The sequence below is a fragment of the Heptranchias perlo genome, chromosome 17 (assembly GCF_035084215.1).
Source record: "Heptranchias perlo isolate sHepPer1 chromosome 17, sHepPer1.hap1, whole genome shotgun sequence".
In the NCBI taxonomy this organism is placed as follows: Eukaryota; Metazoa; Chordata; class Chondrichthyes; order Hexanchiformes; family Hexanchidae; genus Heptranchias; species Heptranchias perlo.
Window position 1 is genome coordinate 21,139,890 of NC_090341.1, and position 27,320 is coordinate 21,167,209.

Here is a 27,320-nt window from a genome sequence, read left to right on the forward strand (position 1 = left end):
TTTTCCAAATGAAATTAATTGTAAATGTTTTGTGCTTTGCTAGCACAATATCCTCCAGTTACAAAGGAGCACCTTAAATCAATGTCAGATATCACACTTTGGCTGGGACCCAAAACAATCCTTAAACTTAAGTTAGGACCTCTCAACAGTAGCAAAGTGTTTTGTGTTGCAAATTTCAGCAGAACTTCGAGGTCCTCAGGAATAGTGCAGTGGAAATCATGCAATTGTGTTATCATTGCTGTGATATGGTTAGATACATTCACATCCAGATTTTAGAAAACTATCAAACATATATAGCTAATGAATTGGGTTTGTGCCTTATTCTGCTGTTCAGATTTGCAAGGAAGCTTTCCAGAATGTTTTGACTCAGTACATTGAATATTCCTCAACCTCTTGTTTGGCTTCCTTGAAAGGAAAGTCTGAAATTCTATATTGCAATGAAGACAGGAAAAAAGGAAACTCTTTGTTTTTTGGTTCATTGAGATTTATAAACATTCAAGTTTAGTTTTAATATGTTTAAAGTGCACATCTATGTATAAAGTATGAAAATGAAACAAATGTTACAAAAGCATTATTAAATTGTGAATACTGGAATAAGGCACGATAAAGAAGGTAACTATAGAATTTTAATTTATTTTTATTAGAAAATCTCTTGTGGCATTGCACGCAATAAGTTGGAGAATATTGTCACTCTCTTACCTGTCTTTGTTGTCTTTATGTAGTCATTGTTCTGTCTTTTCTATTTCTCTCTCCTTACCTTTCCTTTTTGCTTCCCTCTATCATTTTCTGCTTTTCCGTCTTTTTCTTATTTCATTTCGGGTGGATGGTGTGGTGAGAAAAGACGGCATCAATGGCTGATGGCTGCATATTATGGGTGAAGGGCATAAGAAAAATGTGGCCTTCAGTGGCTTCCTTCCCATCCCTCCTTAATCACTTATCCTTCCCCCACCCCCTCAATCCCATCCCTTCACCTTCCCACTAATCCTTCCTTGTCCTTCCACCCTCTCCTCACTGCCACTATTACTTCTTTTTGGAACTACCAACTCTGTATTATGGGAGAGCGCAGAATACAAGAGTTTCCTGAAGGGTTGTCGGGTTGGAGAAGGTTGCAGAGTTAGGGAGAGATGAGACCTTGATAGGATTTAAACCCGTGGATGAGAATTTTACGGTGGAGCCAATGTAACTCAGTGAGCATAGGGGTGATGGATGAGCGGAACTTGGTGCAGGATAGCATATGGCAGCAGTTTTGGATGAGCTGAAGTTTATGGAGGGTGGAAGATGGGAGGCCAGCCAGGAGAGCATTGGGATAGTCAAGTCTGGAGATGACAAAAGGCATGAGTGATGGTTTTGGCATCAGATAGACTGAGGTGGGGAGGCTGGAGAGGGAGGTGAAAGTAGGCAGTCATTTTGATGGAGAGGATATGGGGTTGGAAGCTCAGCTCAGGGTCACATAGAATGCCGAAGTTGCTAAGTCTGGTTCATTCTGGGACAGTGGCCATGGAGGGGGATGGAATTGATGGTGTGGGTATGGAATTTGTGGCAGAGGCCAACGATGATGGCTTTGGTCTTCCCAATGTTTAACTGGACGAAATTGTGACAAGTGGAGGTGATGTCAAAGTAGAGTTGGATGCAGTCAGCGTAAATGTGGAAGCTGACCCCATGTCTTCAGATGGTATCGCCAAGAAGCAGCATATAAATGAAGAGGAGGAGGGGGCCAAAGATAGATTCTGGAATTCTGAGACCACTCACATTTTAATATATAATATAGATATAGATTAAACAGCTGTCTTTCCATGTACAGCAAGGAAAATATTATAGCTACACAACTTCTAAAAGTATATTTAACATTTTCAAAATAAAATTGGAGTATGTGTTCCAAAACTTAACTGTAAATAGATCCTCTTCTGGTAAGTTTAGATTGCTAACATGACAACATTAGAACATCAAGCTTATCAAAGGATGAAATTGCATCAGCTTCAGAAGCTGCTGCTTGCTTTTTTGTGCGGAGCGCTTCAGGTCTGCTGTGTCCCATATCAAGCATAAAGTTTGATTTTGAAACTGGTGGGGGGAGGACAAGAGAGAAAAGCAAAGAGACCCAACTTTTATAGAGGTTGGTCAGTAAAATTGCATAAACATCTTCAGGACTATCCATTGGTAAAACAAAGAACTTGCATTTATATAGCATTTTTCACCACCTTAAAACGTGCCAAATTATTTCACAACTAATGAAGTATAGTCACCGTTGCAATGTCATGAAACATGGCAACCAAATTGCACACAGCATGGTCCTACAAACAGCAATGACATAAATGACCAGAGAATCTATTTTTTGTGGTGTTGTCTGAGGGATAAATGTTGAGGAACTCTTTTCCCTGATTTCTTCAAATAGTGCGATGGGATCTTTTCTATCCATCTGAGCAAGCAAACAAGGTCTCAATTCAACATCTCATCTGAAAGTTGATACCTCTGACAATGCAGCAGTCAGTACTACACTGAAGTGTCAGCCTAGTTTATGTGCTCAAATCTCTGGATAGGGGCTTGGACCCACAATCTTCTGACTCAGAGGTGAGAGTGCTACCACTGAGCCAAGGCTGATACCTAGTACCACTTATTACCAGAAAATGCCTGAATTTTAAACAGCTGTAGCAATAGGAAATTAACATAAACATGACTTATCTCACTAGATGTAAATAAATACAACATACAGGGATAGAGAACTTACATTTAGGATCGTAACGATTAGTAATGATTAGTAATGATAACTGGCCTTGACAGTATAGAGAAATCAATGGCATGGCACCCATGTTCAATAGTAACCACAATAATATTTAGTTCACCATGATCTGGGATTCAACACTGTTGAGAACGAACATCAAGGCACACAATTTTAGAGAAGCCAACTTCAAGGATATGAGGCAAAAGCTAAAACAGATTAACTGGGGAAAGTCATTTGATTCCTCAGTTGAGGATAAAAGGAACACCTTCAAAGGTGTATTGATGAGCATGCAGGATAAATAATTATCAAGATTACTAGCACAGACTTAAAAAGCCTAAACCTAAATGGATTACCAACACAATCTAAAGTGAAAAAAATAAAAGAAATAAATTCACAGGGAAAATGCAGGGAACTTTAGAAGCATGTTAAAAGGGTTGTGAGATGGGCAAAGAGAAAATTGGAAATTAGCATAGCTGTAAATGCTAAAAACAGCAAAAACATCTTCCTAAAGTAGAATAGAGGATGGTTAAGGAAGAGGAGAGAACCTCAAAGATGCCAACAGATGAAATTAAGGATAAACAGATATGTTAATATGCTCAATGCTTAGTTCTTTGAAATATTCCCTAGATAAGACTGTTGTAACATACTTTCCATTGTGACTCAGTTGGTAGCACCTGAGACAGAAGGTTGTGGGTTCAAGTCCCACTCCAGAGAGTTGATCACATAATTCATGCCAACACCTCAGTGCAGTACTGAGAGTGTGGTGCACTGTCGGAGGTGCTGTCTTTCGGATGAGATGTTAAACCGAGGCCCCATTTGCCCTCTCAGGTGGACGTAAAAGATCCCATGGCACTATTTCAAAGAACAGCAGGGGAGTCATCCCCAGTGTCCTGCTCAATAGTTATCCCTCAACCAACATCGCTAAAACAGATTATCTGATCATTATCTCATTGCTGTTTGTGGGTCCTTGCTGTGCACAAATTGGCTGCCATGTTTTCTACATTACAACAGTGACTATACTTTCAAAGTACTTCGTTGGTTGTAAAGCACTTTGGGACATCCAGATGTCATGAAAGGCTATATAAATGTAAGTATTTTCTATTTTTTTATTAAGTGATAATACAAGTAGATTTCCCGACTTTGACTTCAGCAGGATGGAAGTTCTATCAGGCTCACAACAAATCTTGGGATAGATGATATTTATCCCAGAGTATGAAGGGAGACTAGGGATGAGATGTGTGAAATATTGACAATTAAGGAATCATTGAATACCGAGGAGATCCTGCTAGATTGGAAATGAGCGAGTGCCGTATCCATATTCAAAAAAGGCAATAAAGCTAATCTGGCTAATTATAAACTCATTATTCTTACATTAATAAGTAATATATTGAAATATTGAACTGGCCTAACTTTTTTTTTTGGGGGGGGGGGGGGGGGGGGAGGGCGGTGAAGAGAGGGAGAAAGAGAGGAAGAGAAGTGGGGAATTTTGGGAAGTTGAGTCAGAGGAAGCTGCTGGGAACTGACAAAAGGTGTATAAATCAGCAGAACAGTGGCAGATGGTATTTAATACAGACAAATGTAAGGTGCTGCATATTGTCATATTATGGATGGTGTAAAATTTACTCAATGCAAAGCTGAAACGAATATGGGAGTAATCGTAGGCTTGGCACTCAATTTATCAAGCCACTATGAAGCAGCAATAATATAGAATGCTGAACTATATTGCTAAATCAGTTGATCATAAATCAGAAGGTGCCATATTAAAACGATCCTGATCAGATCACATGTTCTATATTGTATCTAATTTTGATTACCAAAAAAGTAGAAAAGAATCTACTTGATTCCATTGATGTTGATCTAGATGTGATCAAGCAGCACCAGTTAAAGCTAAAACTTGCAAATATACATATCCAATGTCAGTTATCAATATAGCTACAGAAAAGTTACTACTGCGTTGGCTAAGCTTAAAAAACTATAAAACCTGAGCCTTTGAAGCTGTGTCAACAACTTGCAATTATATAGCACCTTTTAATATAGAAAACATACCAAGGCACAACACAGATAGGTGTGAGGAAAACCGATGCAGAGCCAGGAATGAGGAGATTAAGAGGGGCGATCAAGAGCTTGGTCAAAGAGTTGGGTTTTAAGGAAGTTCTTAAAAGGAATAGAGGTGGAAAGGCAGAGGGAATTAGGGAGAGAATTCTGAAGTCATGAGATCCAGGCAGTTGAAGGTTCTGCTGCCAATGATGGGACAAAGGGAAGGGTGATGCACAAGGTATTGGTGTCAGAGGAACAGTGCTCAGGGAAAATGTAGGGCTGGCGAGTGATATGGAGATAGGGAGGGGGCTAGGCCATGGTGGGATATAAAGATTAGAAGTGTCAGCAGTAATGAAGGATTGTAAGAACTTCCTTACTGGGAAATCAATTTGATATCTACATCCATATCACTGGGGAGACTCAAGTTTGGTACCAGTACTTGCAAATAATGTTGAAGCTACTTTGTCAGTATCAAAGATCTAGTGTTCACCAGTTTCAGGTGACCTCAACATCTTACTCACAAAGCTTAAGTGCTGAACTTGCTCTCAAGGTGATGTGGTGCAAGGCCAAGGTTTTATAGCCTTGTCTGACCTGGAATGCTTGCTTGTGAGCTGATCTCACTTATGGAGTGCAGTGGATTCGATAATACTCTTCACAGGTATTCAAGAGTTCTTTTCAGAAATTAAGATACTGGCATATGTCCATTATATGTAATTCACTAAATGGATCACACTGTTTTCAATATGAGTTTCAGAATATGTAAGTAAAAGTCAAGAACGAGTGAAAAACAATCCATTTACAAGGGCCTGTTCCTTACTAGAAGTAGCATTCTACCACACAATTTCTGTGTTGGTCAACAATCCAGAGTTAAGATTTCCTCAACAACGCAGAATGGATTTACAATGCGTGTATACTGGCAGTCATAACAGAGAACTCATGAGTTCAGAGGTTCACTGCTTCAGGGTCAGTTATTGGTGTTTGTCTGAGATCCTCAACTGTGTCAGCTGAAACTGTTTCCTCTGTTAAATGGGATGAATTCACAATTTGCATTGAATTCTGGTTTAGACATAGGCATTTCACATGAGGTTCACAGTTACAAACTATCAAAGTAACTTTTCTGCCTTGAATTGCTGTGCTTCAGTTAAAATGATTCAGCCACTCCCCAACAATAGTACATCATCAATGCCTTTTTATTGTTTTTGTAGGTTACAGGTGAGAGCATGAAAACATGAGGGGAGGTTGTTGTTCTGGCTATGTAATGTATACTGTTACTTTCTAAATTTTTCCTGTGCTAATTCTATTCCCTTCATTGTCTAATCATTTTTTCACCCAACATGCATATTTATGATTTGTCAGTACTAATTCAATTTTCCATTTGTTGGCCCAATTACATAACTGTTCTAAATTTTTCTGCAAATTGTTAATTGCATCTTCTGTTCCAACTGCTTTCCCCATTTTAGTGCCCCCTGCAGATTTATCAAGCTTACGATGGTTTTGATATCCAAGCCATTTATGTATATAAGTATCATTGGCCTCTGAGCTGTTTGTTTTAATAAATTATTGCTTCATTAATTCTTCTTTAGCCTATCCCTTAGAATTACTTCCATTCTTTTACTCATTTAAAAAAATATAAGCATGACACTAGGTTCCTTCCAATGCGACAGAACCTGACTAATATTCAGTGGGTTTTTGCCTGGTAAATTTCCCCTCTAATCTCTTTCAGTAATCTAGGATAAAGGCCATCTGGCCCATTTCAAGTCTCTTTAATTTAAGTACCAACACCACACCAACTTCAGAATCCTCTAGAATATTTGTCTTCAATAATTCAATACCGAGTTAGTATTTTCGCTGAGTGAATGACTAGAAAATAATCTCCCTCCATCTTCAATTACTCCAATATTTTTATTCTTCAGCATTTTGACTTCCTTTCCAATATATCACTATTATAATACTGGAAAAAAAATGTTTTGTCGTGGTCAATATCCTTTGTTATACTTTTCTCTGGTGCCCTCTCTGCACCTACAATACTCCTTTTAACCTGGTTTAACACTTTCTTACACTTTGCCAAAAGTACATCCCTTGCTTTCTCGTGGGCTTTGTATAGACTAGAGTCTTGTATGATTCTTACTTATTGGTTAGCAAAGCTGTATTTGACAGCTGGATTATAATGCTCTTGGTAGAGAATTTACAATGAAAGATTCAGATATGCTATGAATATTTAATACTTGCCCATGGGTGTCCTAAGAATAAGCAATCTAAAAATGATTGATAAGAATTTATGTATTCAACTAAACAAATTACTGAACAAAGACATCAATAATAAAGAATGTCTCTGGTTGACATTTATTATTTGACAAGCACTTACAAAAACAGCAGTGCATCACTTTGAAAGCATTAAATTACAAATAAACTGCAAAAAGCCTAGTAGTTTCACAACTGTTCACATCATTGTCACTCATTAGTTGCAGTGGTTTTTAAGGCATGTCAATGATACAACTTCAAAATTAAACAAACAACAGGTAAATCAGGCTAAATTAAAGGATCACGTGCTAAGCATTTGGTCTGTTCAAGTAAACTTAGCACTTAAGACATGCTGCATAATCTTCACATTATATTTATCACATTACAACCACAAATTACTTGATTCGTCTACTGTACTGAGGTATTATGTCAGTCATAGAAAAGCAAAGTTACGTTTTCACACAGAAGGACCACTATTAACTGCCTGAGAAACAAAAATGAATGGATACATTGGATTTACAATGGCTGCATATTTTCCAAATTGTACTTTGTATGTTATTAAAAAGCTCCCTTTCCTGATCTTGAAGGTTCTTGAGATCTTTACTGCGATAATCCAAAAATAAAGATTAATACCATAAAATCAAGTTAAAAAACAGCAGAGGCTCAATTTTAAAGATTACCAAAATAAATTTTACCATTCTTTATTCATACAATTTCACAGGAAGAATGCAATTCAAGCTCTTATCTGCTCAAAACAAGGTTACTATATTATAAAATACACTTTTTTTTGCAAATAAGCACTTCAAAACAGTTGGTCAAATAAAAAAGCTTTAGAAACTTTCACACAGTAAGAAAAAAATTCCAAAGTATAATTTACACTGCAACATTTAAAAAAAAACATGCAAAGTGAATTTTAAAAAAATGAAGTCAAAACCATCAACTGCAAAACAAACTTATTTTGCATATCACTGTTTACTACAAAAAGTAAACTGGTCAGGATCACAGCAAACACTTATTTACCTACAAAAGGTATTCATTTTTCCATATGGATGTTCACATATTAGTTTGATGAAATTATTCAGTTCATTATGCTAAAGAGAGACACTCAAGAGCTTTCTAATGGCTCAGAAGTTTATCCAACAAATAGCTGAACACACAGACCTGGGCTCAATCACTGGTCTGTGCTCAGTTACCTGATCTATGCTGGAATGATATTCGGGCATCACAGTTGGCCTCAAAGCTCCTGGGTTGGAGAGGAAGAAAATGGCCAGTGTTCCTGATCTCGGTACCACAACCCTGCTGTAAGTACTGATGCGTGAACGTCAGATCAGGACACGATATAGCTGTGATGCCCTTATTATTGAACAGCCTGTCGACACTAACCATCCAAGGATCACTGGTCAGGCAGGGTGCTGGAGAGTGAATGGTGCCTGTGCAAACATACACCAACAAGGGGTCAATGCCTTCACGAGAGGTAGGGATTTAAAACAAAAAGCAGAGAAAAAGGCACTGTAATTTAGAGCAATTGTGGACAAATGCTCCTTAGTTGCATTAGACATTCTTTTCTTCATATCAACTGTTTCCTGGTGAAGATCCGTTGGATGGATAACCTGCACTCCACAATCGTGACCGTGGACTGCTTTTACTGCTGGAGTGCATGCTTGTATTAAAATGAGTAGGGGACGGAGTAAACCCTAAAGGAAATGAACAGAATTGAAACTTTAATATAATTATTACTTTATGAAGCTACAAATGGCTAAATTTGTATGCATTCACAGAGGCCTTCTACCTAATTGGCTCATAATCTATGCAGATCATACTTAAAACTGTGTGAAGCCTACATGAAGGTTCACAAACGGCTAGACAAAAAGGACAAGATTTAATTAACTGGGGACTGGATGGTGCCGTGGATTAACATTATTTGTCCAGGATAAGATTTCCAATGCGGCTCAGGCTGAGGTGCTAAAAATCTGTTCCTTCTGCCAGCTGCAAGACTTCCTTGTAAAATGAGTTCAGACACCATAACATAGGTATGGTGTCTGAACTCAGCACTTAAGGCATGCTGCATAATCTTCACATTATATTTATCACATTATAATTACAAGCATAAGCTTGGTTTGGCTACTGTACTATATCAGTCATAGAAAAGCAAAGTTACGTTTTCACACAGAAGGACCACTGTTAACTGCCTGAGAAACAAACATGAATGGATACATTGGATTTACAACGACTAGACAAAAAGGACAAGATTTAATTGTCAATGATTTGCAATAAACTAGTAGTATAATTACTCATTGAATGGAAGGATTCACACTGTCCCAACAGAAGAAGTGAGTGAGAACACAGCTCATCTGAGGATGGGGCTAAGTTGGGTCAGAATGGAAGCAGCGTTTCTCTCCAGGTGCGGTTTTATTACAACAACTAAAAAGTGATAGTGATTGACACTAGATTCAAAAAGTGTGGAATGGGACAAGGATTTTTTTTTCTGATTCCAGCACTTACATCATTCACTGAGAAAAAAAATCCTGCAAGAATCTTGCAGAAAGATCCTAGCTTTGTCGAACGCTAGGATCTTTCTGCAAGACATTTTTCTCCACCAAGGTTCCTTTCATGCAGGAGGGCTCATCATTCATTTACTCTTGACTAGGTGTAGTACTTATAAAATCATAAAGCAATTTCTTTCAACTGGAATTTAGCTTTCAGTAACTACGCAATATTCTACATACTTAAAAACAAAAACATTTATACCAATGAAGCCCAAAAATGACTTGAAATGGTCTTCTTTGCCAAGAAAGTGAAAACTAAAAAAGTGTATTTGTTAGGGAAATACTAACTCAACCTGCAAATATTGTCTGCAACAAACCAATAATTTCAGAAAAACCTCCCTGCATTAAATACTTTAGAATTTTAAGTTCAGTTATAATTAGCAGTTGTTAAATATTTAGGATCATAACCATAAATACTTAAAGAATATGGATCAATAAAATGTAACCAAGATATTAAAACTAATCCAATATGAAAAAGAAATAACATTCCTACACAAATGTCTTGTATTTTGATTGGATAGCTCAAAAACCAGAATTAAAATACTAAAGATCCAACTAGTTTAGATTTAAAGACACCCAAAGCAAGTTCTCGACTGTCAATCAAAATTGTTATATGACATTAATTTCCAAAATTGAACAGAAATTTTTGCTAATAAACATATTAGTATAATAACCATATTAGTATTGTTTACCTCTTTGAGGCGGGGTTCGAGTAATAAATGCTGGGTGATAAATTGGTTCCCGTGGCGAAAAGAAGGCATGATAAGCTAAAAATGAAAATAAATAATTAAGAACATTAAAATCATAACATAACAGTTAAACTTTTCTTCAAATTAGTGGTGCTTACCAATAATCATGATTGCAGTCCCAGCGAGTAGTGCAAAGAGCGTGAAGAACATAACTTGATAAGACTGAATGAACTGCTGGAAGAAACCAACGCCTTCCCAGTGAACTGCTGTGATATCAGCTAAGAAAAACAAAATTAAACAGTTGAAACATTGAGAATTTCATTCTTTTTCACCTAATTAACATTCTGTGACAATGAGTTACATGTTACCATTCACATAGGTAACATTTCCCAATAAAAGCATGTTTTTTTTTATTAGAGTGTAAAAGTGCACTCAAAGTTTTAGCAGTTGAAAGCACTGCAGTGTGGAACCAAACCACACAGATCAGGAAGGTACCAGCTTCATTCCCCAGTTTGTCCTGAGTCAGCTGATCTTAGATGGGGTGGCAGTATAGAGATGCTGCAATTGGCTTCATGGCTGCTGGTTTATACTAGAACTTGGGGGAGCAAATTTAGTTAAGCCTTCCAATCCTTACTGATCTCCAGTGAATCATGATAGAAAATATGAGTGTATAATGGGGAGAACAGGATAAATAATCCTTGTCTGTGTTTCTGTCCCCCTTTCCTAGTTAAATAACCCAACACACACTGTCTAGGCACACAAATGAAGAGTGGCCACTTGATGAGGTAACAGAGTGTGGTTGGCACCCGTGGAATTGTACCCCTGCAACAATTAGTGGCTTCAAGAAAAAGGAAAAAACAAGGTCGAAATTTTACAATAGAAATAATAACATGAAGTTACTAAAATTACTGATCTCTCTCCTTCCCACATTGTGTGTCATGGCTCAAGCAGAAACTTGGCAAGCTTTGTTCTGAAAAGGCATGAACAAATCTGTTTCTTAATAAGTCCTCAAAAATAAATAGGTTGGCTACTAAATGAAACATCTGTTTGTGTGCCTGGATTCTGTTTCTGCTCCAGTTATAAATTGTCACATAATGGACCCTGGAAATTGTTGAGCAGAAAGGATGGCGAGGTGCCCATATCATTAATGGTGTCAACACAAAGGAGTCAGGAGTAAGTTGTTCAGTACTGTGCCCCCGGCTCACTGATTTATTGAGCATGTCTGCCTGAACATATAATTTGGAGTTTAAGCATGCTTATATGCCAAGACATTTGGTGGGGTCCATATTTCCTAAAGATAGGCACATCATAATGTAAAGGGAAAGCCAATTACAAGGACAATAAATGGCAGCAAAATTTGACAAAATATTTGCCCAGTACCATCACTTCAAGATAATGGCTGGCTCTTCATTGCTATTAATCTTTTAGGACAACAGTGTACATGTCCAGGACCAATGTATAAGGTTCAGTTGTATCTGTCTAATGAGATGTGAATCAGGTGTCAAATCCCAAGATCAACACAATGTTATGTCTGAATCTTGCTTTCTGATTGAAAGTGAGGGGCATTCAAGCCACTTGATAAGCTCAAGACTTGCTGGGTCAAAAGTCAATGCAATACCTCAACAGGAAATCTGAGAAACCAATTGTCTAGATAAAAATGAATATAAAAAGTGCCGAAGACCGAGAAAGGCTGAATGTCAATATAATATCTTGGTACCAATTTATTGCCTCTATATTGAATCTCAAGTACTCAGATTCTTCACTCTCCACGTTCAACAACACATACACGAGTCAATCTTCTGGATGTACAGCTTGAAGTAATTGCACTCGTACTACCATTTTGAACTATTCCTTTGTTTCATAATAGTTTTAAAATCCTTCTGGCCTTTTGGGGGACTACAAATTAGTAATGCTTTTCTAGGTCCCACATTTCCTTTATAGGATCACTGACCATGACTAAAAAAACTCTTCCATTTCTGGAACATCTTTGAGAGATAGAAGAAGTAACCTTCAGTCCCTCACCTCAGCAATTCTCAAAAACAAAGTCCCACTTCTCTGAAAAATGTCAGATGCAACCCCCCCACTGACAATCCAATGGTACCTAGGAAAATGGTGAAAAGCAGTTACTGCTGGGGCATGCAGGCCGCTGCAGGGACACTTCTGTTTTAGACTCCCTGCTGCCCTCTCCATTGGGCTCTCTTGAACCCAAGTATGAAGTTCACTACCTCAAAAGACTGAACGCTGAATGTACAGTTTGGATAAATTAGTTACTTTTGGAGCCATGGCAGGGCTTACTTTGTGTCTTTGTTACTGTAACTATAAACTTTCCCGTGTAGTCATTACCCGTTAGTCAACAAGATCGTTAGTTGAGAAGGGAATTTCTATTAATTTGATCTGTAGATCTTAAGGAGGGCCTAAAATGCTCAGCTAAGCCTATCTATGAAGCAGAATGTAATCCTTTACCGATCTCTATAAGGGTGTCAATAGTAGGCTGAAGCAATTGTTTGGCAATCCGTTTATATTTAAGGAACAGTTTTGTGCAAGGGTTAATACTAGGAGTACAATCATCTGCGAAAAGATTTCGATGCGCTCGGGGAATGGGCCAAACAATGACAAACAGCATTTAATCCAGAAATATGCAGTGTCATGCATGTAGGTAGGACCAACGCAGAATATACTTATCATTTACAGGTAACGATACTGAAAGCAGTTGAGTGTGTAAAGGATCTAGGCATTATTATGCACAGATCAGCAGAGAAAGTGTAGCCAAAGCAAACAGGGTATTGGGTTGTATTAATAAAACCATTCAGTACAAATTAAAGACGACCATTCTGTCATTATACAGGTCGTTGGTTAGCCTGCATCCGGAGTACTACACCCAGTTTTGGTCCTCTCACATGGTGGGTGATATCATGGCATTGGAAAAGGTTCACAAGAGGTACAAAAATGATTCCTAGCTTGAAGAACCATGATTTCTCGATAGGTTTAAAGAGCTGGGTCTATTTACTTTAATTGTAAACAATTTTACAACACCAAGTTATAGTCCAGCAATTTTATTTTAAATTCACAAGCTTTCGGAGGCTTCCTCCTTGCTCAGGTGAATGTTGTTGGAAATGAAATCTGAGGAAGGAGGAAGCCTCCGAAAGCTTGTGAATTTAAAATAAAATTGCTGGACTATCACTTGGTGTTGTAAAATTGTTTACAATTGTCAACCCCAGTCCATCACCGGCATATTTACTTTAAAGCAGTGTAGACTTCTAAAAGGGCTGGATTGTGTGTCTATTGATAGATTGTTTCAGATTGATAGATTGTTTCAGATTGACAGATTGTTTCAGATTGACAGATTGTTTCAGATTGACAGATTGAGGACGACCAAGAGACATGCATTTAAACAATGCAAAAGTAGGAATGGGATAGATGTTAGGCGATTGTTCTTTTCCCAGAGAGTAGTGAGCCTCTAGAATGCTTTGCCAGCTTGTGTGATGTGTGCTGACACTCTGCATGCCTTCAGGAGGGAGCTGGACCAGTTCTTGGCTGGGGCAGAGATCACATCAGATAAAAGGTAAGTAGATTAACAGTTAATGTATGCATGTTCAATGAGATCTCCTGGGCTGGTTTTGATCACTTGAGTGGGCTGGAAAGGAATTTGAGAGAGTTCTTTCCCCCCCCTTATTGGCCCTTTTTTTGCCTCTCCCAGGAGATTACACGGGTGGGGGTGGAAGAAGGAAGTGTCGAGTCAAGATGTTCCAGGCGTCATGAGTATGGGGCAGGCTTGATGGACCAGCTGGTCTCTTCCTGCCCGTCATTTTTGTATGTTTTCTTGCCAATGCAGAAAATATCAGAGTTAGGATAACTTTGTGCTTGATGCAACTCTCCTCTATAGTGTCCTGTACGCATTTTCCTGAGTAGTCTTAGCTTTATGGTTTCTTTAAATGGGGCATGCATTTAGAGGGGTAGAGGAATAGGTCAGGGCAATTTGTTGAATACTTTCACCTTGTCCTTTCTTGCAAAGTAGTTTCTGGCTTGTCCATACCGCATTTCTGTGGCATGAGCCTGTGCCAGAAGTACAGTGCTTATAAACCAATTTAATCAACTGTTATTCTAAAGAAGCAGATTATCCAAATATTTAATCTTACGTTGTGCTTCTGTACTTTTATCAGAAATATGCAGGACTTTGACTGGAATAGAGATTGACTGGTCTGTCATTGAGTTGGAAATGGTAAGAGTAGTTGATATTGGCCCCTGGCTTATTAGCCTAGGACCAGACAAGATGACTGTATACTTCACGAAGCTTTGCTGTCCATAGAATTTTTCCTTTTCTTGAATAATTACCAGTGGTGATCCTGGTTTAACCTAAGGGGGAAAAGAATACTCATTACTTTAGTGCAATATGTACATTACACATTCTATAGGTTAGGAATAGATGACAAGCTCGATACAGTGACAAATTTTATTCAAGTGTAATATTGAAAAGTTTGTCCAGGACCAGCCTACAGTGAAAATTGCATGGCAGCATCACCATCTCAACAAACACCAAGTCATATTTTTCAGCCGGGTGGTTGGGGGGGATGGAGGAATTTCCAGCCACCTACATCATTTTCTGGACCAAATGCTTGTTGGATACCCCAGCAGAGGGACTCTGAGAAACATGGTGTTGTAGCCTATTCCCAAACCCCTGGCAACCAGAGTCAGGGAAGGGTGACTGGGAATTATGCATGACATTTAATTTGGTATATAAAACAGATAAGAATATTGCCAATAAGAGAGAGGGAAGGATGTGGTTAAATTGAGGACTTGTATATAGCCATATGGATAATGGTGACCTGAGGAAGTGTGATGGAATTTTAAAAATTAAAAAAATTTAAGCATCTGCATCCTCATGTGCTTTAATCTCTCTCCCTCCTCCTCTCTCTCTTCCCCTCCCACCCCAAGATGATGGACAGATGAAAAAATTGGCTTTTCACCATACCAATTTCAATTTTGCTGCTGTTAGAATTACAGAATGGTCCGTGCCGGTTCTTTGTAAGAGAAATTCAGTTAGTTCCATTCCCCCAGGACAGCACCATTGAAAATGACAGATAAACGGGACAAGGTTGCTTCAGTACAGTAAGAAAGTTGAAACCTTACCAGCTCTTGAGAGGCATTTCTGCATTTACAAATATATGTAAAGATGCAGTTAAATATAAATTTAAGTAATTGGGTGTTAAGTCAAGATGTATTATGGGAAAATATATGGAGTTTCCCATATGCTGATTTTCACTTAGAAAGAACAATCTGAGACTGTGTACAAATTTACTGATCACGTCAATAAATTCAGAACGTAAAGCTTAGCATACCAAGATGATTTTTCAAAGGACGAATTCTGTTGTCACATCCTTATCTAAATGACACCATAATTAAGCAATCTATTATGTTATACTTGCCAAACATACTGGTTGTTTTGTTTTCTTTCAAAACTTGGAACCATGTTTTGTTCGTGTAGAGATACCTGTACAACGTATTGCACATATATGCTTGGGCAAATGTAGCGGCTCTAAATTTAGCACACCAATGTGTGTTCAACAACAAGAACCAATCAACAAATAAATGACATCCATCTACTGGTACAAGTTTATCAGTCCAAAAGAGTCAGGCTTGAACTTGTGGGCCAGTAGAGGGGAGTTTCAATACTCATTCCAAAGTAATGCATCAGCTCCAGTTTAATGACCAGACTTAAAATATCTTCAGTCCACAGCCGAACAAGTGCATTGTCTAGGTGTTAGTGGAAAGTGTAACCAAACTCGAAGGAAATTCAACTGTTCTACATACTAATGGCAGACATTCATTCAACATGAAAATTGTAATTTTACAAGGGCATAAAAATGCACATGTATAAATAGATAATATATATGCCGGTTAGTACTTTACCTCTAGGTCCCCAAGAATCTCAGAAGTACCAAACACTGTAACTTCAGCAGTTGTATATAGGTTGCTCAAAAGGATTTCAGATTGGTCAGTGTAAAAACCAGGAAGAAATGAAATATCAGTACCAATTTGTTCTCCTATGAAGTGAATACCAAGTATCGAAGCTTTTACATTGACAGATGTTTTGACTTTGCTAAGTACTTTAAGTTGGTGATCAGTCAATTTCTGCATTGTAATAGCACAAGTGTAAAGTCCTAACAAGGAAGGAAGACACAATTATTAGAATATAAACAAATGTCATGTTTTGTTTCAACAACCATGATATAAGCAAAAATGCACAATATAGAATGATAGCAATCAATGCCAAAAATTTCTGAATAAACCTCTATATTAAATGTTATTTTATAAGATTGTCAAAAATGTTTTGCTTCCATAGTGCATAAATATTAATTTCTTTCCGTAAATCCTATATGTGAAACTCACTAAGCTACTTCTATAAAAATGTATGCAATTAACTGCTGGCATCTTTACCTGTATGTGCATCAAATCCTGTTTTAACACTAAATAAGTCTTCAGCTGGGATTTCTATTGCACCATTACTAAAATGCAGATTGCAAGTGATACTGGATTCAGGGTGCATTTTATCAACTGCTTCAATGTGTGCAGCTGTGCAGTCTCCTAGAAGAGAACAAAAAGGCCATTTAAAACAATTCATACTAAAGATGAGCAGTTTGGCTTCATTCCATTTTTTGTGAAAAATCTTAATATTCTGCCTGATTTCTTCGTCTTAAATTTCAATGAAATATTAAACCCTCAGGTGATCTTTTTCAATCAGGTGCCACATAAAAGGTTGTTACGCAAGATAAGGGCTCATGGGGTTGGAGGCAATATATTAGCATGGATAGAGGATTGGTTAACGAACAGAAAACAGAGTAGGGATAAACGGGTCATTTTCAGGTTGGTAGGCTGTAACTAGTGGAGTGCCGCAAGGATCAATGCTTGGGCCTCAACTATTTACAATCTATATTAATGACTTAGATGAAGGGACCGAGTGTAATGTATCCAAGTTTACTGATGATACAAAGCTAGGTGGGAAAGTAAGCTGTGAGGAGGACACAAAGAGACTGCAAAGGGATATAGACAGGTTAAGTGAGTGGGCAAGGTGACAGATGGAGTATAATGTAGGGAAATGTAAGGATATTCACTTTGGTAGGAAGAATAGAAAAAGAGTATTTTTAAAATGGTGAGCAACTATTAAACGTTGGTGTTGAGAGATTTGGGTGCCCTCGTGCAAGAAACACAAAAAGTTAGTATGCAGGTACAGCAAGCAATTAGGAAAGCAAATGGCATGTTGGCCTTTATTGGAAGGGGGTTGGAGTACAAGAGTAAGGAAGCCTTACTACAATTGTACAGGGCTTTGGTGAGACCTCACCTGGAGTACTGTCTACAGTTTTGGTCTCCTTACCTAAGGAAGGATATACTTGCCTTAGAGGCAGTGCAACAATGGTTCACTCGATTGATTCCTGGGATGAGAGGGTTGTCCTATGAGAAATGATGGAGTAGAATGGGCCTATACTCTCTGGAGTTAAGAAGGATGAGAGAGATCTCATTAGAAGAATCTCATACAAGATTCTGAGGGGGCTTGACAGGGTAAATGCTAAGAGGTTGTTTCCCCTGGCTGGTGAGTCTCGAACTAGGAGGCACAGTCTCAGGATAAGTGGTCAGTCATTTAAGACTGAGATGAGGAGAAATTTCTTCACTGAGGGTTGTGAATCTTTGGAATTCTCTACCCCAGAGGGCTGTGGATGCTCAGTCGTTGAGTATATTCAAGGCTCAGACAGATAGATTTTTGGACTCTAGGGGAATCAAGGGATATGGGGGTAGGGTGGGAAATTGGAGTTGAGATCAAAGATCAGCCATGATCTTATTGAATGGCAGAGCAGGCTTGAGGGGCTGTATGGCCTCCTCCTGCTCCTATTCATGTTCTTATACAAAATCTATTCTATCGAAACTTAGGGACCTATAGGAATTGTTCTATCTGGGCAACAATTAAAGGAGAAAATGCCACCAACAGTACTTTTTAAAATAAGTATTTTTGCTTAAATAGTGAGTGCTCGCAATATTGCTAGAACACTAGCTTTGAGGAAGTATGGAATCCAATGGGGAGGAGAATTGACATATACATTTGAAGTATATAGAAACATATTGGGTTACTGATGTCAACTGAGTTCTCATTTACATCTTCAGGCTCAGGAAGCCAATATCCTCAAAAGAGCAGCACTTTTAGTTTCTTCTAAACTATTAAGTACAAGTTTCAAAAAGTTAAAACGTCACAGCACAAGCAATTGTCTAAACTAATTTGTTCTATCCATTTCAGTTTTGATTTCAAATGCAAACTTGATGGAAGTGACCCTGAAAAAGTGGCAACTCTTCTAAGGTGCGCTATGTTTAAACCCTTAAATAAATGTGAAGCAAGATATTTGCTACTTCCAACTGTATTCTCCAAAACTTGGCCCAAAAGTAACTGTTTTTGCATAGATTCCATGAACAATTGTTTCACTAAATTCTGATGTTTACAATAAAGCTTGAGTGCAGTTTTAACACTGCTCATCACTTTCTTTAGCACGATCTCCTACACCACTACCTCTAATATATTATTGTAAACAATTTTACAACACCAAGTTATAGTCCAGCAATTTTATTTTAAATTCACAAGCTTTCGGAGGCTACCTCCTTCCTCAGGTGAACGATGTGGAAATGAAATCCTCGAAATGAAATCGCATTTATAATTCACAGAACAATGCTTGGTGATTACAGACAGTTTTTTCAACTGCCCGTTGCCAAGGCAATCAGTGTGCAGACAGACAGGTGTTACCTGCCAGGTCTCAGAATATACAAATCACCAAAAAAAACAACAAACAAAAAAAAAGAGATAGAGAGGTAGAAACATAGAAAAGACAGCAACTGACCCGTTATATTAAAAACAGATAACATTTGTTCGCTGGTGGGGTAACGTGTAGCGTGACATGAACCCAAGATCCCGGTTGAGGCCGTCCTCATGGGTGCGGAACTTGGCTATCAATTTCTGCTCGACGATTTTGCGTTGTCGTGTGTCTCGAAGGCCGCCTTGGAGTACACTTACCCGAAGGTCGGTGGATGAATGTCCATGACTGCTGAAGTGTTCCCCGACTGGGAGGGAACCCTCCTGTTTGGCGATTGTTGCGCGGTGTCCGTTCATCCGTTGTCGCAGCGTCTGCATGGTCTCGCCAATGTACCATGCTCTGGGGCATCCTTTCCTGCAACGTATGAGGTAGACAACGTTGGCCGAGTCACAGGAGTATGAACCATGCACCTGGTGGGTGGTGTCCTCTCGTGTGATGGTGGTATCTGTGTCGATGATCTGGCATGTCTTGCAGAGGTTACCGTGGCAGGGTTGTGTGGTGTCGTGGACGCTGTTCTCTTGAAAGCTAGCCTGTTCAAGAGAACAGCGTCCACGACACCACACAACCCTGCCACGGTAACCTCTGCAAGACATGCCAGATCATCGACACAGATACCACCATCACACGAGAGGACACCACCCACCAGGTGCATGGTTCATACTCCTGTGACTCGGCCAACGTTGTCTACCTCATATGTTGCAGGAAAGGATGCCCCAGAGCATGGTACATTGGCGAGACCATGCAGACGCTGCGACAACGGATGAACGGACACCGCGCAACAATCGCCAAACAGGAGGGTTCCCTCCCAGTCGGGGAACACTTCAGCAGTCATGGACATTCATCCACCGACCTTCGGGTAAGTGTACTCCAAGGCGGCCTTCGAGACACACGACAACGCAAAATCGTCGAGCAGAAATTGATAGCCAAGTTCCGCACCCATGAGGACGGCCTCAACCGGGATCTTGGGTTCATGTCACGCTACACGTTACCCCACCAGCGAACAAATGTTATCTGTTTTTAATATAACGGGTCAGTTGCTGTCTTTTCTATGTTTCTACCTCTCTATCTCTGTTTTTTTTTTGTTTTGTTTTTTTTGGTGATTTGTATATTCTGAGACCTGGCAGGTAACACCTGTCTGTCTGCACACTGATTGCCTTGGCAACGGGCAGTTGAAAAAACTGTCTGTAATCACCAAGCATTGTTCTGCGAATTATAAATGCGATTTCATTTCAAGGATTTCATTTCCACATCGTTCACCTGAGGAAGGAGGTAGCCTCCGAAAGCTTGTGAATTTAAAATAAAATTGCTGGACTATAACTTGGTGTTGTAAAATTGTTCACAATTGTCAACCCCAGTCCATCACCGGCATCTCCACATCATGGCTAATATATTATAGCAGTGAAGTACGACAAGCTAAAATGAAAGTGTATGGACTGGTGCAGGTAGCTATTCCTCAGGTGGTATGCTTGTCCACGTGTAGATTTTGGGGGGGAAAAGGTCAATTTTCCGTCTCATTAGAACTTTATGAACTCCTCCAGGAAATACCATTACAGCATGTGCTGCAGTACTATCATGGAGAGGACAGGGACTGTTTGGGACAATATGTCTTGGCACTCACTCATTTTGGCGATTTATTTCACCTTCCTGCTAATTAATATATAAATGGGCTTGTTTAAACAGGAGAAAGGCAAATTCTAAATCTTAATTGTTTTCAAGACTAGATCTGTACTAATGTATTAGAACAGTATAAATGATGCACCTCAGGTGTTTATTTACCCTGTACCATTGGAGGTACAGTAGAGCTACTAACAAATAAGCATGTGCTTTGGCAGCATAAGGTGCTGTAGGCCAGCACAAAATAAAGCACATCATGTTCAAATGTTTGAATTGTTCGTTATTAATTACTACAGCTGCCTGTTGACCTTTCATTGAAATGCTAAACAGCAGTAACAGTTATTCTTCCTAGGAGTAGGAGGATCAAAATTGCAAGTATGTCAGTTGCTAATTGGCTTAGAACAGACCTCAGAACAGAGTCTTATGTTTAGAGATATGTCTGTACTGTCCAATATCTATCTATACAATGGCATAATCCAGGGGTGTAACAACAGCAACCCATTGCGATTTTCACAAAATATGCATGTCATTTGCACACATCCTTCTTTCATGTCTCTGAAGTCGAACCGAGAAAACACTTGGCGAGAGGCAGCCAGACACAAATTAATAAGATGCTTCATTTCACGGGGAGTGAACATATGGAGGAAGAGTTTTAATAAGACTCAATTAGTTCAATCAGTACAACTCGTCTTCATATGTAATACAAAATAACGGACATGCTACAGTTCTCCAAATCAGTGGGTCCCCTTATTTGACTTGAAACTGAATTAACTCTGAACTACACTTCTGCATTCTTCGCCACAGCCTGCTGAAAGCTTCCCTTCACAACTGTGTTTTAAAATAACTTCACTGACCTGGCAACCTTTATTGGACTCGATTGCCTGCCTGCATCTCAGTTTCTATTTTTAAAAAAAATCAGTTCTGTTCATAGTTGGATGGAAAAGTCCATCAGACCCCCGACCGAGCACCCAGGACTAAAAGACCTCCAAATGCAATGGTTCTACTGATCATTAGAACAAGTTACAAATTGCTTGTTTGCAGAATTTGGAGCAAACACCTTCATTAGCATATTAACAACCTTTTATTTTGATGCTTCATTTCCCTCAATTTGTGTGAATGCAATTGGTTTTAAAAACCCAACATTAAAATTAACTCAGTTTCACCAAATCCTCTGTGGAAAAATGATCAGCCTGAAAGCAACTTTGTACTAACTTAAGTTACTTCCAAGTTACATTTGCAACTTTCAAGCAACTGAGGTGTTCCATTGCCTAATCTGCGTAGTGTAAACAGATAAATTTGGCAACAGCAAAACCCAGCATTTTTTACAGAATTGCTTTCATTGGAAGTGATTTTGGAATATAAAAAGGGGCATTGATCACCACCTGAACTTATCCTAACATATTACTTTGATGATGCATGTTGAATGCACATTTGGCTGTATTCATTTACAATAAAAGCACTGCACACAATTTTCTGAAACTATTTTACACAATTTTTCCCCTCAAAAATTATATTTTACATTGAACTACACATTGCTTAACATTAGCTCCAATAGTCTGAGAACCCCATCATCTCTTTTCTCTTCTCAGCTTCAAAGCATTTTAATAAGTCATCCATTGGAATTTACTAAAACTTTGGTTTCAGGGCTGTTATTCAAACAGTAGTGTTAATAATAACCTAAAGAAACTCTGTATATCCGTTGAGATAGCTCATCCAAAAAGCTACATGGCAGCATCAATTACAGTGGGCTGAATATCCTGCTAATCATTTTTAAAAGCCTTTTAAGTTAACTGAAAGTGGAAAAATGATCAAACTACCCAGACAGTAACATTAGTTTAATATTCATAAGGTAATAATTTCTCTAAAGTGTTTGAATGTTCAGTGGGCTACCATCAGGCCAAATCTTGAATAGTTTAGCACAATGTGAATCATCCGAATTTTAGAAATTACATGTGCAACATATCTTCTTTCTCCAGGGGCTGGGTTATCGTCATCAGATATTTAAACTATTTTTAAAAAGTCAAATTATAATTGAAAAATAAATTATCTATTCAATTCAGTTCCTTATTTGCTGAAAGTAAACTCTGATACAGACATCAGATATAATGTGAATATAATAGCGTTTTTAAACTCCTTTTTATTTAAAGGAAAGGACTTGCATTTATGTACCTAAGGTCATGCCAAAGCACTTTACAGCCAACAAAGTGCTGGTTGGAGTGTAGTCACTGTTGTAATGTAAGGAAACATGGCGGCCAAATTGTGCACAGCAAGGTCCCACAAACCGCAATGAGATAATGACCAGATAATCTGTTTTAGTGATGTTGGCCAATAAATATTGGCCAAGAAACTGGGAGAGATCCCCTGCTCTTCTTCAAATAGTGCCATGGGATCGTCTACATCCACCACATCTTTCCTGTAATGTGGTGACCTGAACTGTATGCAGTACTCAAGCTGTGGCCTTACTAGTGTTTTATACAGTTCTAGCATAAACTCCCTGCTCTTATATTCTATGCCTTAGCTAATAAAGGAAAGTATCCCGTATGCCTTCTTAACCACCGTATCTATTTTTAACAAAAATGTCCCCTCATATGCAGACACACCCGTGGGTCGGTTTTTACAATAATAATAATACCGAGCCATGAGGAATAGCTTCCTATTACAGGAATAATTTTTTTTTTTAAATCCCCAAAAAGTTAGAAAATTATTGCTTCTGCTGTTTCTTCACTTTCTTCCTTATTTTCAGTTTTTAAGTTTCTATTGTTTCTCATCTACTTTATGGTTTAGGTATTAATTTTGTTCAACTATTCTTACTCATTTGTGGCTCCACAGACCTGCTACTCACTTTCAGAATAATTTTAGACCACTTGATTGAAACCATGTTGCAGCCAAAGTGCCTTGCCTCCTCCCCCTAGCAAATTGGAAGATAGATTCTGATTTTATCAGAGCAACAGATCACAGCTTTGACACTTGCTTTCGGCTACCTGAGACTACTACAGGAAGCACAAAGCATTGGATGAGATCAATTGTCAGAAACCAAAGCAAAAGGGTGCACCAAAACAAGCAATCCCGTCAGCATCCTTCAGCGGCTAATATAAAACAAATAAGGCTTGCCTGCATTTTTGTGTCCTACTAGGCATGTTGCAGTGACATCATCGATCTCAATAATCATTTCAGTGGTGTACGAACAAGAATCTTCCATTAGCCCATAATTTCCAACTTTCAACTCAACCCCAATCCATCGATGTAGTACATGTGTGTTCATTATTAAGATTGTTAATCAGTTGCAAACTGTACAAGGCAGACTGACTTATAGTTTAAAAGATCTCATCCACCAGGGGAAAAAAAAATTACCTTTCAAATTATTGCTGTTCTCTCCTGTGATAACAGATACCTTAAATGGCATAGCCCCAGGTTGGCTTGTCAGAAGTGCACCACTATGCGCTTGTACAACAGTCTTCCCAGCACTCTTAACCACCAGCTGAAAAGCAACATATGAACAGACTTTGCTAAAGAATCATTTACTGTACATTGGAAGTCACAAGCAAGTAAAGAGTGATAGATTTTCTGCTTGTATCTTATTTAATCTATTAATCTAGTGTAATAAGACAACTGTCACTGTTCTGGCGCCTACATTTACGTATTTTACAGCAATGGTGCAAATATATCCAGCAGTTGCCTGGAGCTCAAGTGGTAGAAGGGCCTTTCTTTTTCTCATGCAGAACTGAATTTGAACATACATTAAACTAACAAAGAAGAATGTTCTAGCTGTGTGAGTCACTGAAGAAATTAGCAATGAAGGTTGGTGGCCTTGAGCATTTAACACAGCCTCCATATACATAATGGCCCATCAGTTCGGATCAGAATGCAAGTCTCATCGCATAATTGGAAAAGCTCGCTGCATATTTGTAACCATTTAAAAAATACCAGTAGATCTCTTGTGGTGTTGCTCATGGGTGGCAAGTGGCTAGTTCCAGGGTTCAGGTGTGAGGGGCAAGTCTGAGGATCAGAGCTTTAAGACATCTTATTTATGATTTTGTGATCGCATTGATTCTTAGTGAATATCAGAAAGTAAGAGAAATTCTACAATCACTGATTCAGATGGTAATTTTTAATTTACAAAATGATGATTCTGGGCGTGCTATAAAACTAAACATGCTTTGAAGGACAGTGAAATGAGTGATTTTTTTAGTCCAGCTCATGATAACTCAAAATATTAACTTATCTCACTCAGAAATAAATAAATTTTATTAATCTGCAATAAGGCATCAATTAAATATATCTACACACATGGCTGACAAAGATTACAAGGGAGTTATTTAAATTGAGTTTTGAACAATGTAAAATTACAAGAGTAACTTGGAATTATTAGAGTGGCACTGCTCTGACAGCAGATTGCATTTCAGTCAAAGGTGCAAACAAACAACATAGAATATTACTGTACAGAAATTAGACCACTAAAGATTGTGCAATTTTTCTTCTGTATCAGGAACCATCGAGTCTATATTAAAAATCCTGTTTGTTGCAACATCCATTTTGAGCAGGAGAGGGAGCGCAGGGGTGGGGAAGTGAGCAAGCGTGCGTGGTGGGGGGGAAGGAGCTCGGGAGTGATAGAGGGAAATGAGGGAGAGAGAGAGAGAGAAGGAAAGATAGAGTTAAAATGAGGGACCTAAAGAGCAAAAGGGAGGGAGGAAAACAGGCCCACAAAGAAAAATGCTCTCCCTGGGAAAAATTAACTGGTCGAGTTCCACAGGAATCCATTCTGGGACCCTTGTTATTTACATTACTTGTTAAGAAGGAATAGGGTAGTAGTAGTATTAAATTTGCTGGCAACACAAAGCTCTATGGGCAGGGAACTGATTGAAGATAGTTGATTTCCATTCTGAGACTTGGATCAACTATGTAAATTGAATGAATGGGGCAATGATTTAATGGCTATAATTTTAGGGTAATACACAGAGCTATAGCTAAAAGTAAACAAGCAAAATATGAAATGTTCCAACCCCACTGGAAGGCAAAAAGTCCCTCCCCTTAAAGGGCCAACATTATTTCATTAGCTAGGAAATAACATGAAAGGGAATCTGTCAGCAGAAGTCAAAACGAAAACCGATTTGGGAATCATTAAGGATAGGGTGACTGAACACTGAGAATTTTCAGTTAATCAGGGAGAGCCAGCATGGATGTGTGAAAGGTAGGTTGTGCCTGACAAACCTGATTGAATTTTTTGAAGGGGTGACTAAAGTAGTGGTCAGGGGAATGTCAATGGATGTTATTTATATGGATTTCCAGATGGCATTTGATAAGGTCCCACATATGAGACTGTTAGCTAAGATAGAAGCCCGTGGAATCGAGGGAAAAGTACGGACTTGGTTAGGAAATTGGCTGAGCGAAAGGCGACAGAGAATAGGGATAATGGGTAAGTACTCACATTGGCAGGATGTGACTAGTGGAGTCCTGCAGGGATCTGTCTTGGGGCCTCAATTATTCACAATATTTATTAATGACTTAGATGAAGGCATAGAAAGTCTCATATCTAAGTTTGCCGATGACACAAAGATTGGTTGCATTGTAAGCAGTGTAGATGGAAACATAAAATTACAAAGGGATATTGATAGATTAGGTGAATGGGCAAAACTGTGGCAAATGGAATTCAATGTAGACAAATGTGAGGTCATCCACTTTGGATCAAAAAAGGATAGAATAGGGTACTTTCTAAAAAGTTAAAAACAGTGGATGTCCACAGGGACTTAAGGGTTCAGGTACATAGATCATTGAAGTGTCATGAACAGGTGCGGAAAATAATCAAGAAGGCTAATGGAATGCTGGCCTTTATATCTAGAGGACTAGAGTACAAGGGGGCAGAAGTTATGCTGCAGCTATACAAAACCCTGGTTAGACCACACCTGGAGTACTGTGAGCAGTTCTGGGCACTGCACCTTCAGAAAGACATATTGGCCTTGGAGGGAGTGCAGCGTTGGTCTACTAGAATGATACCCGGACTTCGAGGGTTAAGTTACGAGGAGAGATTACACAAATTGGGGTTGTATTCTCTACAGTTTAGAAGGTTAAGGGGTGACCTGATCGAAGTTTATAAGATATGAAGGGGAACAGATAGGGTGGGTAGAGAGAAACTATTTCCGCTGGTTGGGGATTCTAGGAGTAGGGGGCACAGTCTAAAAATTAGAGCCAGACCTTTCAGGAGCGAGATTAGAAAACATTTCTACACACAAAGGATGGTAGAAATTTGGAACTCTCTTCCGCAAACGGCAATTGATACTAGCTCAATTGCTAAATTTAAATATGAGATAGATAGCTTTTTGGCAACCAAAGGTATTATTGAATATGGGCCAAAGGCAGGTATATGGAGTTAGATCACAGATCAGCCATGATCTTATCAAATGGCGGAGCTGGCACGAGGGGCTGAACGGCCTACTCCTGTTCCTATGTTCCTATTCCCTGAAAATATCTCGTCAGTTCGAGACAGTCATTAAGGCAAATTTAGCTGCTGGGATGCAATTCTTGAATTACAAGTCAAAACAAGCTGTATTGACATTAAACAAATCAAGTCTTTTTTAAAAATTCATTAATGGGATGTGGGCATCACTGGCAAGGCCAGCATTTATTGCCCACCCCT

The 27,320-nt window shown here is 38.7% G+C and overlaps 1 protein-coding gene and 1 long non-coding RNA gene across 2 annotated transcripts in view; one reads left to right on the forward strand and one right to left on the reverse strand.

The window, feature by feature from the left end:
• Window positions 1-27,320, forward strand: part of LOC137334151 (uncharacterized) — a 73,803-nt gene that overhangs the window by 2,563 nt on the left and 43,920 nt on the right. The window contains exon 2 of the long non-coding RNA XR_010966082.1: window positions 13,075-13,129. This is a non-coding gene — a long non-coding RNA (uncharacterized lncRNA). The remainder of the gene's footprint in view (window positions 1-13,074; window positions 13,130-27,320) is intronic.
• nup210 (nucleoporin 210) overlaps window positions 7,071-27,320 on the reverse strand; it is a 102,704-nt gene continuing 82,454 nt past the window's right edge. The window contains exons 34-40 of the mRNA XM_067998695.1: window positions 24,041-24,167; window positions 16,665-16,811; window positions 16,137-16,387; window positions 14,366-14,582; window positions 10,388-10,507; window positions 10,233-10,307; window positions 7,071-8,688 (exon numbers count right to left, since the gene is read on the reverse strand). Coding sequence (XP_067854796.1) covers window positions 8,567-8,688; window positions 10,233-10,307; window positions 10,388-10,507; window positions 14,366-14,582; window positions 16,137-16,387; window positions 16,665-16,811; window positions 24,041-24,167 — 1,059 coding nt within the window. The 3' untranslated portion in view covers window positions 7,071-8,566. The remainder of the gene's footprint in view (window positions 8,689-10,232; window positions 10,308-10,387; window positions 10,508-14,365; window positions 14,583-16,136; window positions 16,388-16,664; window positions 16,812-24,040; window positions 24,168-27,320) is intronic.